The sequence below is a fragment of the Pleuronectes platessa genome, chromosome 4, assembly GCF_947347685.1.
Source record: "Pleuronectes platessa chromosome 4, fPlePla1.1, whole genome shotgun sequence".
Lineage (NCBI taxonomy): Eukaryota > Metazoa > Chordata > Actinopteri > Pleuronectiformes > Pleuronectidae > Pleuronectes > Pleuronectes platessa.
Window position 1 is genome coordinate 16,166,254 of NC_070629.1, and position 15,177 is coordinate 16,181,430.

The 15,177-nt window shown below is 39.9% G+C and overlaps 2 protein-coding genes across 4 annotated transcripts; both read right to left on the reverse strand.

The window, feature by feature from the left end:
* Positions 1 to 597: 597 nt before the first annotated feature.
* On the reverse strand, positions 598 to 7,861 carry si:dkey-245n4.2 (uncharacterized). Of its 3 annotated transcripts, none has more exons than XM_053421283.1 (6): positions 6,657 to 7,861; positions 5,008 to 5,411; positions 4,701 to 4,857; positions 3,777 to 3,896; positions 3,315 to 3,405; positions 598 to 2,398 (listed from the first exon to the last, which is right to left on the reverse strand). In XM_053421283.1, exons 1-6 carry the CDS (start codon positions 6,694 to 6,696, stop codon positions 2,197 to 2,199), a joined length of 1,014 nt encoding a protein of 337 aa, XP_053277258.1. In that variant the 5' UTR covers positions 6,697 to 7,861; the 3' UTR covers positions 598 to 2,196. The 3 variants fall into 3 exon arrangements, with proteins under 3 accessions (XP_053277258.1, XP_053277259.1, XP_053277257.1); XM_053421284.1 differs by having other exon boundaries at positions 598 to 2,395; positions 4,701 to 4,860; XM_053421282.1 differs by having other exon boundaries at positions 4,701 to 4,860.
* A 367-nt stretch (positions 7,862 to 8,228) lies between these two features.
* LOC128438462 (arrestin domain-containing protein 2) lies at positions 8,229 to 14,358 on the reverse strand. The gene is made up of 6 exons (XM_053421047.1): positions 14,046 to 14,358; positions 13,543 to 13,600; positions 12,979 to 13,129; positions 9,962 to 10,049; positions 9,420 to 9,676; positions 8,229 to 9,139 (listed from the first exon to the last, which is right to left on the reverse strand). Exons 1-6 carry the CDS (start codon positions 14,314 to 14,316, stop codon positions 8,951 to 8,953), a joined length of 1,014 nt encoding a protein of 337 aa, XP_053277022.1. The 5' UTR covers positions 14,317 to 14,358; the 3' UTR covers positions 8,229 to 8,950.
* Positions 14,359 to 15,177: the final 819 nt, after the last annotated feature.

Below are 15,177 nucleotides of genomic sequence, written 5' to 3' on the forward strand. Positions count from 1 at the left end.
GTGCCCTCTCATTAGTATAAACGCTACCAGCAGGGTTTCAGCTTTAAGTTAGGTGCTACTTTCTCTGGAGAAAAACAAAATAAACAAAATGTCTATTAAAACCACACACAAGCGAGAAAGAAGCCTCCACATGCGCTTTGGATGAAACAAACTTTTTACATGTAGAACACTGAAATGTTCTTTTCTTCTGGCAGTGTTTGGTCCAAACAAAGATGTACTTACCATTGTTAAAATGAGGGAGTGATCAAATTAACAGGCCCAACAACAGGCCCCCCCCCCCCCCCCCCTCAAAACATGTAGAATAGCCTTTAATAGCTTCTCCTGTAAACAGACTCCTCCAGCTGGGAAGTTTCCACGAGGAAATGCCATGTTCTATAAAACCAACGCCATCATCAACTTTAACATATCTCTGATAACTGCATCCGGTCTGACGCAGTTACTATAAACAGCAGTCGCTCCCTTACACTCCCCCCCCCCCTGCCCCCCCCCTCTTGGGATGATATTAAAACACAGGGGCTGCCAAGGCATAGCAAACACTAAAGAATGTTAACTTTACATAACACATCATAAAACACTTAACAAAAACGACACATCATGTACGTACCGTTTGACTTTTAATTAGGAAGTTCATAGCTTTAGAAAACTTTTTAGTAAAATATACCATAGTATAAATAATACACGACAAAGTGAGTTCAACATACCCAGGATATGTTTTCATTATCCCTCCCAGGGTAATTGTGGATTTTCTTATCTAGCTTCAAGAGGGATAGTAAAGGGATAGTTCACCCAGAAAAGAAAATTCACTCACTATCTACTCACCACTGTGCCGATGGAGCGGTGGGAGAAGTGTTTGAGTCCAAAAAACACTTTATGAGGTTCAGGGTAAACAGAGTTGCAGCAGATTCCAACACAAATGCAGAAAGTAGTGAGCAAAGCTTAAACGTAATTAACAGAAACAACACAACATGCCTCCATACTGCTCCTGTGGTGTCATCCTAAATGTCCGCTGATGTCTTCCGACGAGATGCACCACTGTTTACCCCTGAAACTCCAAAAGAGTTTTGTGGACTCAAACACTTCACCCAACCCTCCATCGGCATAGTGGTGAGTAATTAATTTAAGATTAGTGAACTATCCCATAACACATTATTGTGCCTTTATCGTGTCTGAGCAGAGACACGGTCTGCTGGTGTGTTGTTCATGTCTGAAAGGAAAAACTTCCGGAGAAAGTCTGGACACAACTCTGCGAGTTCATGTCTGAAAACGTTTGCTGGCAACTTCAGAGATCTAGTGTTCAGTTACTGCTCAGCCCACAAATGAAGACTTTTGAATATCGTTGAACTCTCCATAAAAAAGCTTGTCGACAGCCATTGAGTGGAGACTGTGTTGACAAATGCTGTTACCAAGGTCAAGAACGTCCATCGTGCAATTACAAATTTAAATATAAAAAAAATGGTACAGTAGTTTTAAAGCAAAGTGCATTACGAAATCGACAGTAGTGAACGTTTTACAGTGACAGACCATTAATTAACATTTCATAGTTAAACTGTGTTCAGACTTTCTTCTGAATCATCTTCAGTTAGTACATGACATTCAATGATACTGAATTATGTCTGGACCACTTTCACCAAACACTGTTTCTGGCAACACAACACAGTAAAGTACAGTGCAACACAACTGTTAATAGGCTTATTAATCCTCATATTAAGTGCATTAAGTCTCAGCGGCCGAGGTGAGTCATATTAGATGACATTAAACTAAAACAACCGGATCAGATCCTCATCTACAGTGGTTTGGGCCTTACAGCAAGAAAAGATTAGTGTTTATTTATCAAACTAAAGGCCTAAGCTATCAGTGGCTTTGTTGAGCCCTTACATGATACTTATATTACGTCTACAAACAATATCTGAACGCTCAAAGGTTTATTTAGCAGTCAGGACTCAGTATCTTTAAACGCTCAAAGCCCAGCTCAAACTCAATCTTCTTCTTTTCTGGCAGCTTCTCAGCAGCTTTTATCTTCCTCTGGCATCTAAGCCTTAAAAAATGGCCTGATACCGAGCCATGAACTTTCCATTGCCCTGTGTCTCTCTGATGCCAGCAGCCTGAAACCTTATTTTGCCTCTTGTTTATCAATTGTATGTATATCCTGCACACATACACACACCCATGTCCAGAACCCCACAAACAGCACCGCCTTCAGGCCTCGTACAGCGGTGTAACGGTGCCGTCCTTCCACTCAATCAGGATCTCTCCCCGATGTACAGTGGGGGAGGAGTGGGGGAGGCGCATGGCGTGCTCCGTCAGCGGGGCTCTCTCATTGGCCACGGGGGACCCAGGAACACTCGCCTGTGGCCTCACGTTGTACGACTTCAAGACACACACCACCTTCTTCCTCCTGCTACGGGAAGATGAGGGAGAGGTGGAAAGTGGGTTGAGGTACAAACATTGAACTTTGCACCAGAACGCTTAAAAATTATTTGCTCAATGTTTCCCCTCCAAGAAGGTTTCCTGGTGAAGCAGTGTCTTTATCCAACTATGTTCGATGTGAAAATTAAGTTTAAAACATTCTCTGTTTGAAATATTCCAACAACTTCAATTTGTATTGGTTAGGATAATTAGATGTGGATGTCCGCAGGGTATTGCAGTGTGTTTTATTTCATGTTTATGGTGTTTGAATTAACTAATTACTTTCAAATGTCGTCAAACTCCCAACTTGAATTAACAGAGACTGAAATGATGTCATAACATAACAAGACATGATAAATATAGCTATTTAAAATAACATAACAGGTTAAGCAAAACTTTCAGTGACACTGCTACCTGTAACCTCTGGGCTATTTTATCAAGCAAATGATACATTTTCATAATACTACTATTACTACTACTAATTTACAAACCAGAATTAATTGTTAAAAGCAATAAAAAGTGCTTTAAATCAAAACAATAAAAATTAAATATAATAATCTAAATAAGGAAATTAAATGTAATATCAGTACCACTGGATAAAACATTATTCAGGTAAAACATTTCACATTTAAAACATCAATATCTGCAATTATGTTTGCCAAATGATAATATTACAGAATAAACAATGCAGAAAGTAACTGCATTTATGTTAACCTGTCCTTAATTCAAGTTATTTTGTTTGTTTTCTTTCGGTATATTAAAGTTTATGGTTTTTTAATTCCCATAATCGGTATAAGCATCGCCCCCTAAAAATCCATATTGGCTGGGCTCTGATGATATGCAGAATAGTAATGTTTTCGATAGAACATCTATATAAGTTTAAATGGTTTGATGTATAAGGTACTGACCTATTGGAGTAAACATTCAGGATAAGAATCACAGTCCCCAGGACCAGCGCCAAAGAGCTTAAGACCAGCATGGTTATCTTCCAGGCCATCCCTGTACATGGACATACCGTACATACAGTGTTTAAATAAACAGAATCATATACAGACCAATAAATCACTCATTTTATACAACCCACATCTTTTTATTTATCAATTTCTAGATAATCATTCTTCTTCATGCATTTCTTCAGTTTCTGTCACATCTCTGAACCTGAAAATAACTGAACTCCTTCACAAACACACCCACCGTGAACTTCACTCAGTTTCTCATTCACTCATCTCCACCTAGTGGTGTGAAAGTTACTGCATTCATACTGAATAAGGGGAATTGATCAGACTAATATGTCAAGCTACATGCAATATAAGAAAATATGTCCAGCCTTAAAACTCAACCTTGAATTGATTACCATTTACCAAACTTACCATAATCCATACTGAAGAAAACCATGGTGGGATCTGCAGGGGATTTGGTGATCAGGGGCGAATGAGTCCCATTCATCACCAGATATGTTTCTGTGGCCTTGACATCAATTATACCTTCAACTGGAAGAGGAACGATAAATACACAAATTAACTGGAGGCAAGAAGGTTTGGTTTCCTCTCAGCCAGTGAATCAGCATTACTGTGACTTCACTGTGATATGGTTTTGTGAAGAGCCCGGCTGTCTTCACGGATGAGGGAAACATTTATTGGTGTAATCTATTTTTATTCTGTCGGCAAGGGCAGATACAGAATACAACTGATAACAGAGCATATGGACTTTTGGAATGGGAATAAAATATCAGGTGCATTCAGAGAAATCAAACATTCAAACACTGAGAGTCAGCTGCTGGACAGCAACATGTTCAATGCTAGAAAAACAGCATAACACCAAATCCTTCTTTTCATGCTTTCCAAGTTTACTTGTTTCTGCTCTGGTTTGGATTATATTTGAACAGGATTGTTTTTAAATAATACCAGCATCCAACTGAAAGAAAACAAAACAACAAAATGACCTAATGTTAATTTAATTTCTAATACTGTTTTCAGATTTCAACCTAAGGAACACTAGAGACATAGCATAATGCTCAGGAAACTAGAAAGTAGAAAAATATTCTAAAATGGTTTACAACAATGTCAAGTATTGACTGTTACTTTATTTAGCCATTTTCAGACATGGTTTTCCTGGGGACTGGGAGGAGAAACTCTGGAAATGTCCACAGCAACTGACTCTGACACTTACATTCTCACATACAGCCAACTAATCTGAATTTATCCAGATTTAAGTGCATGTCTGAAAGAAGTTTCAGTGTCACAAACCATAGCAAAACAACATTCAGTAAACTACTGCTACTTTTAGGTCCTTACATGGTTCAGCAGCTTCTCTGTTTTCATCGGCACTTGGAAACACCCCAGCTCCCAAAGATTTTCCCACATAGATGTGGGTTTGATCTTGGTGCTGGTTATGTTTTCTTTCTCTCCCATTGCACAATGTCTGGTTGTCAAGTGTCCGCCACCTGCTGCCCTGCTTGTAAAGACGCCAGGCACGTACAAGACTTTTTAACACTTCTTCTCATGATGTAAAACAACTCTGCATTATATATTGCCTCCGGAATAATAGAATTAAGGAACTTTCAGATATTTTGATATGTAGTAGGAACTTAAATACCATTACCTGTTTATGTTCCCGTGATAGGTACACCAAAGTGGATTGTGGAGTGGCACTGAGGTGCACTCCCCTCCCCATCAAAGTGAGGTGGCCTTTCTTGGAACAGGACCACGCCTGGCTGTTCGGCTCTCTGCCCATTTCCGCTGCTGCCCCTCCATCGCCAGCCCCGTCGCTTTCAAGCCCTGAAATGCAGGGCTGCAGGTGGACCCCTTCATACAGCTCTGCCGGAGCCGTCAGACACTCCCCAGTGTGGTGACTGCTGAGAGCCTGGCTCTCCGGGAGCCAGCTCCACTCCTGTACTCTTGAATATGGGCTACACTCCCCCAGAGACACTCTGCCTCCCCATGTCCCTTCTTGTACCTGCAGACATTTACCTATCAGCTTGTTCTGAATCTTTAAGCTGGATGCATCTGTGGAGGAAGTTGTACAAAATTAATTGAGTTACATTTCCTAACTCAAATTAAGGACAGATTTATTCCTGTAAGAGTCTGCGAGAGATAATAGTTTAATTCCTAAACATAATTTAAAACTCAAAGGCTGAACCCTTCGGCCTTTGCGGCATGTGTACATTTAGTTGTCCGGTTGTGATGAAGTGTGAAACTCAGGCATCGGACACCTTGACACTGGCTGGGGCCATCCCCTCTTTGAAAATCTGTTGGTCACCGAAGCACAATGAATCCTGGGACAGTTTGGGCTGAGAGGGACCAACCCTTGGAGCCTTTGTTTCTCAGGATGAAAGGATGCCTTTAGCGGACCCTTGGAAATGGGACATTCTGGTCGCGCCCCTGTGATGCAATCGGTGTTCAAATGTAGCCTCCAAAGAATGCAGCCCCTAAATTGAGACACAGCTTGAAGTACATCTGCTGAATTTGACCTAATGTCAGATAAGTCTCTAGCTGAAGTACTCAAAAGAAATTCCCAGCCAGGAGCCCCTATCAGATAGTAAATATATATATAATATGATATATATATATATATATATATATATATATATATATATATATATAAACTCATGTGTGTCCCTAATTTCACTTGTCGTATTTTTTTACATACTAACTTAGTTATGAAAAACTCCAGAGAAAAATATAAGGAATGAATTAAAAATATTTGTACAGTGTCCAGATATCACATATATATCATGAACATATGAATAGCTGAATCTGAAAACTTTGGTTTGTGAACCATTGCTCTAGAGATGATCGCAGCAACTTAAGAAAGCCAAACCAGATTCCATTAAAAAATATAGGAATTACATTTTTCTTTGTCTCTTAGCAGAGCTGTATCTAAAAATATGACTTCAGATCTTTTACACGTTGGTGTCTTACCTGCTTTGCTGTAATCGGCATACAACTGAAGGATCATATTGATCTAGATGCAATCTTAATTGATTTTAAGAAGCTAATATTTAGCTATAATTCTTCTGGTGAGATGAAGGCAGTTAAAATCTGGAAGTTTGTTGTTTACTCACATGAACGTCAACAACCACACTAAATATTGATTAACGTGCTCAGTCCCGCAGTAGTTTAGACTTGTACAGTCTCTTTGATAAAATACCCTCACAGGATATTTACATGAAGAGTTTCCTCGGGCCTTCAAACCAGCCGCAGTTCAATATGCCAGGTGACTTAGAACAAGTTCAAACTTTGCTCTCTTACTTGCGATAAGGATCAAAACCAGCAGAGAAACGCGCAGCATCCTCGAACCGTGATGAAGTCCAGAGTCTTCCGGGAGAAATTCAGCCTGGATCTGCACGCAACTGCGACAAGTGGAAGGGGGCGGGGCCAGGAACTCACGGAACTTCCCTGTGTGTATCCATCACATGGTCAGAGGAGGCGGGACCATGCGTCAATGACATAAATCTTTACTAAAGGAATAACTCCAAGGAGGAAAAGGTTTTAGGGGCCATACAAAATTAAAGGAGATATATTTGGTTCCCTTTTGCATTTGGAGATTAAAGTTGAGATCATTGTTTTGAAGAGAATCACCAGTGTTGTTTCTCTGCCAGAAGAGAAACTGTGTGAATGTCCTTGTCACCGAAACGGATTCTGAAGTTCAATTTCACCAGCTCTTCCACGCAAGATGGTTTTGTACGTTGGCACAATATATATCAAGAGTTAGCAGTCCGGTATACATTCTTTAAAAATGTGACAGAATTACAATTTTAAATGTTATTATTTCTTGACAATTCAAATTTATTTGTGAAATTTTGACTTTATCGTTGATGTTTTGACTTTTCTTCTAATAACCAGATTTGTTTTCGACTTTACCAGCTTTACTCAACTTATTTCTCAAAAATTGCAACTTTCTTCCTTACTATCAACATCCTCAACAAGAAAATGACTCTGATTTTGTTCGACATCATTCCCGACATTTCAACTTTTTTCTACACTATTTGACTTTTCTCTGAACATTTCAACTCGAATCACAAAATGCAATAATTTATTCTCTTCAAATTTTGTTTTCGTATGGCCTTAGACACAAGCTGTTGCCTTTGCTTTATTGAATTAATTGAAACCCTTAGGGATGTTTTTGATATATGTTTTTTAAAGTTCCTCTCTTGCCTGTTGCTTTTATTCCCCAGCAAGAAGTTTGTCGTCACAGTCCCTTTGATATGGGCCCCATGGGTTTGGGGAATTTTTTTTAACTTTTTTGCTTATGATGCTTATTATGCTTACTCAGGAAAACAGGAGTTTCACATATCACTCCCAACCCAAACACACTCCTTGTTTATCACTATGGCGTCAAGAAAGTGTTTACTAGCAGTGTGCTTCGACTCCACAGACTACCAATTAGACTTACAGATCATAAATCTGTTCTAAGTAGAAAACGGTGTTCCGAGCTGAATAGGATCGTCCACTCGTTACTGTGAGAAACGGGACAGCTTTGGGGGCCTGCGCGATCACATGATGTTTTTCTCCATCAGGATGCTCCTCAAAGAATGTGAAAGGTCCATGGTCAAAATAAATATATTTAGTAGACTTGGAAGAGGTGGGGTCAAACTGTACCCTCGAACAAAGTGCCTGGATAGTGGCCACTTTATTAACAACATGAGGTTTTCTTTGCAGATCCACCTCGGTCCTCATTTAGCATATAGAGGAGAACTAGTTGAGTTAAAGGGGACAAAGTACTTTGTTGTTTAGTGTTGCCACGGGAACAGGAGTTGTGTAACTTATTAACAAACAAACAACATCTTTAAATGCAATCATTTCCTGTTGTAAAGACCCAACTTGTCAATAATTGAACAGTAGTTTATTACACGATACCCTGTACATATACAAATAATTTGAATTTTTGGGGACGCGGTAATCACACTTATATTAATACCTGAACAACTTCCATCCAACTGAGCGATGAAACAATGTGCAAAGCTGCAAATATCTGATATAAGGTCTAATGACTAACAACATGACGCTTGGTTATAGGTGAGCTGCACTGACTTTACCTGGAGAGTAAATCTTTGTTTATATAATAATTAAACTGTATCTGTATCTTACAGATCCCGTTTTGCCTGCAATTCTTATGTTGTGTCTGCAACACGTCAGGTTCAGTTTGCCTATGAAAACCATATTTTTATAGAAGAATATAAGTTGAGTGAAATAAATATGTTTAAGTTGTGCATGAATAAATAAAGATCCAAATTAAAAGTTCAGGACCAAGTGAAAATATCTAGGTTGTTCCCTCCTCATTCCCTAAACCAAATTCTGTATCATGAGTCCGCCCCTGTGAACTCTTGAGAGACTTCTGTTCCCTCTTTACTCTACTTTTCTCCCTGAGTTTTAGTTTTCTGGATTCCCTGAGTTCTAATTGCCAGTAAATTATTACTCTGATTATTACTATTCTGAAGGAGCAGTAAAGGACAGTTGTATCTTAGAATGAGCAACATCATCAGAGGAAGGACGCGCGTGAAAGACTGTATGGAGAAGCATAGTTGTATGGCCACTGATTGTTATTACGTCCATGTATCACTTTCGTCAGGTAAAGCAGAGGGAGAGAGGTCGCTATAGCTTGACCCCCAAGGGGCACCAGCTGGGTTCGTCTCCACAGCCTCTCCAAGCACTGCGTTAGCCACGGAAGAGGGAGCGATGACCAGTGGAAACTCCACCTCTGGGTCTTTAGTATTGCTGATGTCCAAATACACCTGGGAAATGAAAACAAACTCTGCATTACTAAGGAGTTGAGTCTGTCTACAGTGGAAACAAAACTGCCATCATGTTTGAGCTCATTGGCACATACAGTAAACATAATCACCGTCTGTTATAATGGTAACCATATTAATACGTATATTATTTTATATACAACTTTTATTTTAATATATCTAATGGTTGTCTGTGTGTGACAAATGCTGTAACCGCCACTATTTACAAACAAGAACAATTCATTAATTTCTAAATATGAATTTATGTTACACGACAACATACCTTGAGGTAATATTGAACTGAGACAAGCTCACAGTTCGTGAGGGTGTAGTTGGCATCATCAGGAATCCTCAACTGGAAGGTCACCATTTCCTCTGATTTCTTAGTGATCTTTTTCCCAACCATTCGGCATAGAATTGTGACACAAGTTTTATCAGAGATTCCGGTGCTGTACACTGTTATCTGCCGTAAAATGACTTTGGGCTTTATTCGTCTGGAAGAGGAGTTGTTGATATTGACAGAAATTGACACAGTGTCACCTAAAAAAAGAAGAAGATAACATCTGAATATTATAGTTTCAGAATAATGTCAACGTTTGATCATACACGTTAATGTCAAACGCGTATGACGGAATAACGGGTTATTAAACTTTGAAGTAGAACGCTTGTACACGTATACATCATTTATTTTACATGAGATAATAAACAATGACAGCTAAACAATTTCCATCGGACTTGCTGCAAATATCTGATATCATTGCTAATGATATAACTTTTCATGACTTGCATTGACATTTGGTTGTAAGTCAGCTGGAATGACTTTACCTGGAGAGTAAATCAGTCTGTCGACAATCGCAAGCATTTTGACCATTCTCCTTGAAATAATACCCAGGTCTGTGTTCACTGATTCATACTGTGGATACGAGAAGAACATAACAAACATTTATTTTGTTTAACTTTTAAGACTCTTTGGTGACATCAGATATCTTAGTCCCACATAGCAAACAGTTTTGGCCCATATTTTGCCCACACTGTCATCTGGCCCGCAATGATAACAATTGGATGTTCTGCTGCCGGATCAACGTCACAAGTAAGCCATAGCAATACAGCATGTCAACCAAAGAGTCCAAAGACGAGTATATCATATATATATATATATATACACAGTGTTGTACATGAACGAACGCAAAAGAACGCGCTCATTGAACACGTTCACTTTTATGAGAGCGATGAACTGAACGCAACTCAATGACAAATAATGAATATGAACGGTGAACACGTTCATATTGTAGCGTCCTCGCGTATAGACGACAGGAAACGTCTCTCTTTATGTGTAACTTTATTAAAGTCCGGCGAACACGACACACTTCTTGTTCGTAATTCTGACACTCCTCTCATCCACCACCACTTTATTCTTCACTCCCCTTCCTCATTCACCCTTGATACGCCAACTCATCAGCCAATGAGAGCCTGGCATCCCACAAAACCCTACAGCCATTGGCCTAGAACTGTCACTTGCCCCACCCCTACCTGTTCACTGACCCTCAGGACATTTCAATACTTTCTCCTTAGGAGAGACGCTGTCTAAATCAAATGCTTTCACCATGTCGTTGCTCAGTGCCCGTAAAATGTCCGCGATTTAGCCTAACCAACTAACTCGACTTCGCACTACGTTACCCATCACCCATGGCACACATATGCAGACCAAACAAGCAACGTATTCCAAGTGTTTTCTTCTCTGGCCACTGTCTCGGCTCCGTACCACACAACTTGGAAGAAGGAAGCTTCATGGATCATAAACCTATACGGCTCTATTGAGCCGTATAGTGAATGAATCTGGAATCTTCTCTCAAAAAATATCCCCCCCCCCCCCCCCCCCCCCACTGGGTTATTCTCTAACAATAGGTTTCATCCAGTATCTAAAAGCCAATAATATAAAAGTAACTTTTAAGTAAGGCTGTCAGATATATGTCGTAAAGTAGAAAATATTTTCTCTGAAGTGTTTATCAAAAGCAGCATAAAATGACACCAAAACACACACGATAGTTTGTTCATCCACTTCATGTGCTTAGTTCCCAGGTGGGAACTATCAGCTGAAGTGGCCTCGTCGGTAAAGCGTGACCCGGGTTCGAATCCGACTCTTTCCCATTGTCAAGCTGGCAATATGTTACACTAAAAATTGGCAGGATTTTTTTCTATTAATTGCGAAATATCTTACACTATGTTAATTTAAATTAATTAAATATAAAAACAGGAAAAAAATTAATTAAAAAAAAAAAGAAGCTGCGCGGCAATTCCTGCGCATTGGGCTTCTGCGCAGGATGTGCGCTATGGGCTTCTGCGCAGGATGTGTTCGCAATGGGCTTCTGCGCAGAATGTGCGCAGTGGCCTTCTGCGCAGTAGGCTTCTGCGCAGGATGTGCGCAGTGGCCTTCTGCGTAGATTGTGCGCAGTAGGCTTCTGGGCAGGATGTGCGCAATGGGCTTCTGCGCAGAATGTGCGCAATGGGCTTCTGCGCAGAATGTACGCAGTGGGCTTCTGCGCAGGATGTGCGCGCGTTTTTTTTTTTTTTTTTTCCCCATTTAATTTAATTAAAAAAATATATATTTAATTTAATTTAAAAAAAATATTTAATTTGATTAAAAATATATATATATATAATTTAATTGAATTTTTTTCTATTTAATTTTCTATTTAAACATTTTCTATTACGTGTCATCATCATTTCTCCGCGCTGGTTCAGGGGTAAATGATGCTGGTCTTCACAGGTGACTGACCGATGAAAGCCTGTGGCCGCCACCCCCCCCACAGGAGATTATGTGCTTGTGTGTGTGGCTGCGGCACTTCCTGGTTCTTCCCGGCACTACGCTTCCGGTGCGCGAACAGCCAAAGTATTTAACATGGGCGAGGAAAGGAGGCGGAGCGCTTTTCACAGCGCTTCTACCTCCGGTGCGTCCCGGGGTTAGAGGATGATGGTGTGACGTTAATGTATTGTTTTACATTGCATGTGTCACGTCATGATAAATCAGTCTCCTATGTCGCCTGTACCAGGAGCCGCCCCTGTCACTGGTTATCTTGGCTCGCTGTCTGGCCGGTAACCAGCCGTTCGGACCGCTCCGTGAAGAAGGAGGAGGAGATGTGTCTTTACTTGGAATGCGGCCACTTTATTTCTCGGATATACAGCAGGAGCAACACTCGCATCACCTCTAGGTGCTCCGTCACTTCTCCTTATAAACACACTTTTAGCGTATTTTCCCACAATACCCTGGTGCACTACGTCTACGTACACAACAGCTCTCGGTCTCATATACAGATGGCAAGAGAAAGCAGAGACGCAGACTCAGCAACTACATCCGAGATCCGATGCACCTTATTATTGTCTGAGGGATTTTTACACACTGTCTGATGAATATTCCGACAGTAAAGGCAAGGGGTAGTGATGGATAAGGTTTTCTTTAACAAGTTAAGTCTTTCATTCTCACTGTCCACCTTAAAGCTATGAAATGAACTGAAATATGAACTAGTTCAGAATTTAAATGGTGAACTATGAACGTGAACTATTCATGTTTACTTGTATGAACTGAACTTTGAACTTGTTCATGAGAGTAGTGAATTTGCACAACACTGTATATATATATATATAACATAACTATAGTTTCTGTTGTATGTACTTTACTTTCTTATCATAATATGAATTGAATGGTTGCCTTTCCTCAACCCCTCAAGTTGTTTATTTAGTGTGAGCTCTTATCTTAGAGCTTTTCCTTTTCAGCAGCTAAGCTTGAAAGAAAGCCGAATAGACAAATAGTGTATAAAATGCAGCCGATCAAGTGTCCCACTTACCATCACTACTTGGTCAAGGTGTTGGAGCGACTTTGAAAAAAACTTTATCTCGCATTGTCGTCTTAAAGGCCAGTGCCAGGACCTGGACAGCTTAGCCTCGAGCCTGTAAACGATCTGTCCATGCGGCCCCTTGAACGATGATGGCAAGTCCCTGTAAGAACGAGCGAGACAACAAATGCAGCATTTGTGAAAGAATACAATCAATATGTGAACATGGAAAGTATTATCTGACAATTGACCTCATTCTGGATAAGACATCATTTTAAATGATGTTTACATGAATAGCTTATAATACATTCATATTTCTGCTGACACGAGACAGAGCACAGTCTGATTGGGACATCGAGCAGTTTGGGACTAAGGTCAACATACTCCACAAGTCTTAATTTGAATATTGTTTATTCTGAGAATGACCTAATTTGGGTTAGGATAATCAAGAAATGCTGTTTTGTCTATAATCCATATGATTCTCTCAATCAAGTTAAAATCTGAACATTCCTGTCAATGAATAAACATATTCAATGACACATTATTCATGTATAGATGCTGGACAGGCCTACTCACACCAGGGGGATTGTAAGAGTGAACTTCAAGTGATTGACTCCTCGGGGAAGTACAGTGTCTTTAAAAAGAAGTTGGAATTAACACAAATCAGTAATCTGATGAACGGACAATGCAAAGATGCTCAGGCACCACAATTAAACATTGGTGCAGTGGCCTATAAAAATATAATACAATCGATCAATTTGACCATGCTGGTAACAACCACTCTTCTACACCAAGAATGTGCGATATCCATTATTATCATGAAGGTTGTAATTCAAAGAAAATAACAAATACTTGTTAAGCAGTAAAATATTTAAAAACGTGTGGTACAACATTAAAACCAATAACTCCCCACTGTGCTTGCACAATGCCTAGCTCATTAATCGATATAGGCATATATGGAACTTATAAATTAAAATGTTTATTGTGCTGTCATTGTTTTATTACCCGGCATATTTTTGCTGAATGTAAATCATGTCTACATGTAAAGATCCGATAGCAAATTAAAGTGGCTGTAGTTTAATTATATTTACCTTTGGAAGTTTCTGAGACCAGGTATCGTTTCACTTTGAAATATCTCTTGGTCATGCGGTGCATTATTACCACACTCTCTTCGTCTGCCTCCATCCATTGGACCCACGCATCCCCTTTGGCTTTGACGGAGATGCTCTTGACCTTGGTGTCTTTAGTCAAAGTCACAGTCACAGTGCCTGTGATGGTGTCGCCCTCGGAGAAGAAGATATCTGGGTTGAGAGCTTCATATGTAAAAGAGAAGTCCTTTATCGGAGACATTTGTCACGGTACGCAGCACTGGGTCATTACGTCCTCTTACAACACTCACAGGCTTTTTATCTCTGTAGGCAGGTCACACCTGGTTCCGTCGCATCACTGAGGTTGACCCTGATCTGTGCAACTGGGTGCTGGGGTTGATTCCTTCTTCTGTAGCCGCACCGCCAGACCGCAGATGTTTCCTGTCTGCTCTCTGTTATGTTTCCTGTTTACCACAATGTATTAAAAACTTCCTTTTTAACTATTCGTTGTTGCACTCTGTGCGATGATGCTGACTGCGTAACCCTCTGCAGAGCTTACCAATAAAACTCAAAGACAACTCCGGTCTGAGAAACTCTTTATTTCACATCTTGAGATAAATTTCCACTACAGTTGCTACGTGAACTTTAAGTTTAAGATAACCATGATTTGTACAAATATATGAGGTGAAATTTTAAAATAAGAAGAAAGAAATGGGATTTCCCTCAGAAGGGCTTAATCCAACACACTCATAGGATGTCCTAGTTTATAAGAAAAAAAGATGAGAAAATAATAGATTAAAATGATCCTGGTAACATACACAGCAGAAGATAGTCAAAAAAGAGGTAAAAATAGAGCACACACAAATAGATATGTATATACATATTTTTATTTATTTGCCTTTATTTAACCAGGTCGGTCCCGTTGAGATACAATGACCTCTTTTCCAAGGGAAGCCTGGCCAAGACAGCAGCATACAAAAAATGTCAACAGTCACAAGACACGCAAAAATCACATAACACAGATCAAATAAGATAAGTTCCCTGTTCCCTTAAGATAAGGCAACAGGACTAAAGCTCCGGATTCCCACCAAAACAAGAACAAGTGCGGTATGAAGCCGCTCCA

Coding starts and splice junctions, on each gene's coding strand:
- si:dkey-245n4.2 (XM_053421282.1), bottom strand. CDS start 6,696: ATGCTGCGCGTTTCTCTGCTGGTTTTGATCCTTATCGCAA. Junction 4,861..5,007: donor TATCACGGGAACATAAACAG/GTAATGGTATTT, acceptor CGTCTTTACAAG/CAGGGCAGCAGGTGGCGGAC. Junction 2,399..3,314: donor CTGAATGTTTACTCCAATAG/GTCAGTACCTTA, acceptor ATCTTCCCGTAG/CAGGAGGAAGAAGGTGGTGT.
- LOC128438462 (XM_053421047.1), bottom strand. CDS start 14,316: ATGTCTCCGATAAAGGACTTCTCTTTTACATATGAAGCTCTCAACCCA. Junction 13,130..13,542: donor ACTCTTACAATCCCCCTGGT/GTGAGTAGGCCT, acceptor TCGTTCTTACAG/GGACTTGCCATCATCGTTCA. Junction 10,050..12,978: donor ACCTTGACCAAGTAGTGATG/GTAAGTGGGACA, acceptor TCGTATCCACAG/TATGAATCAGTGAACACAGA.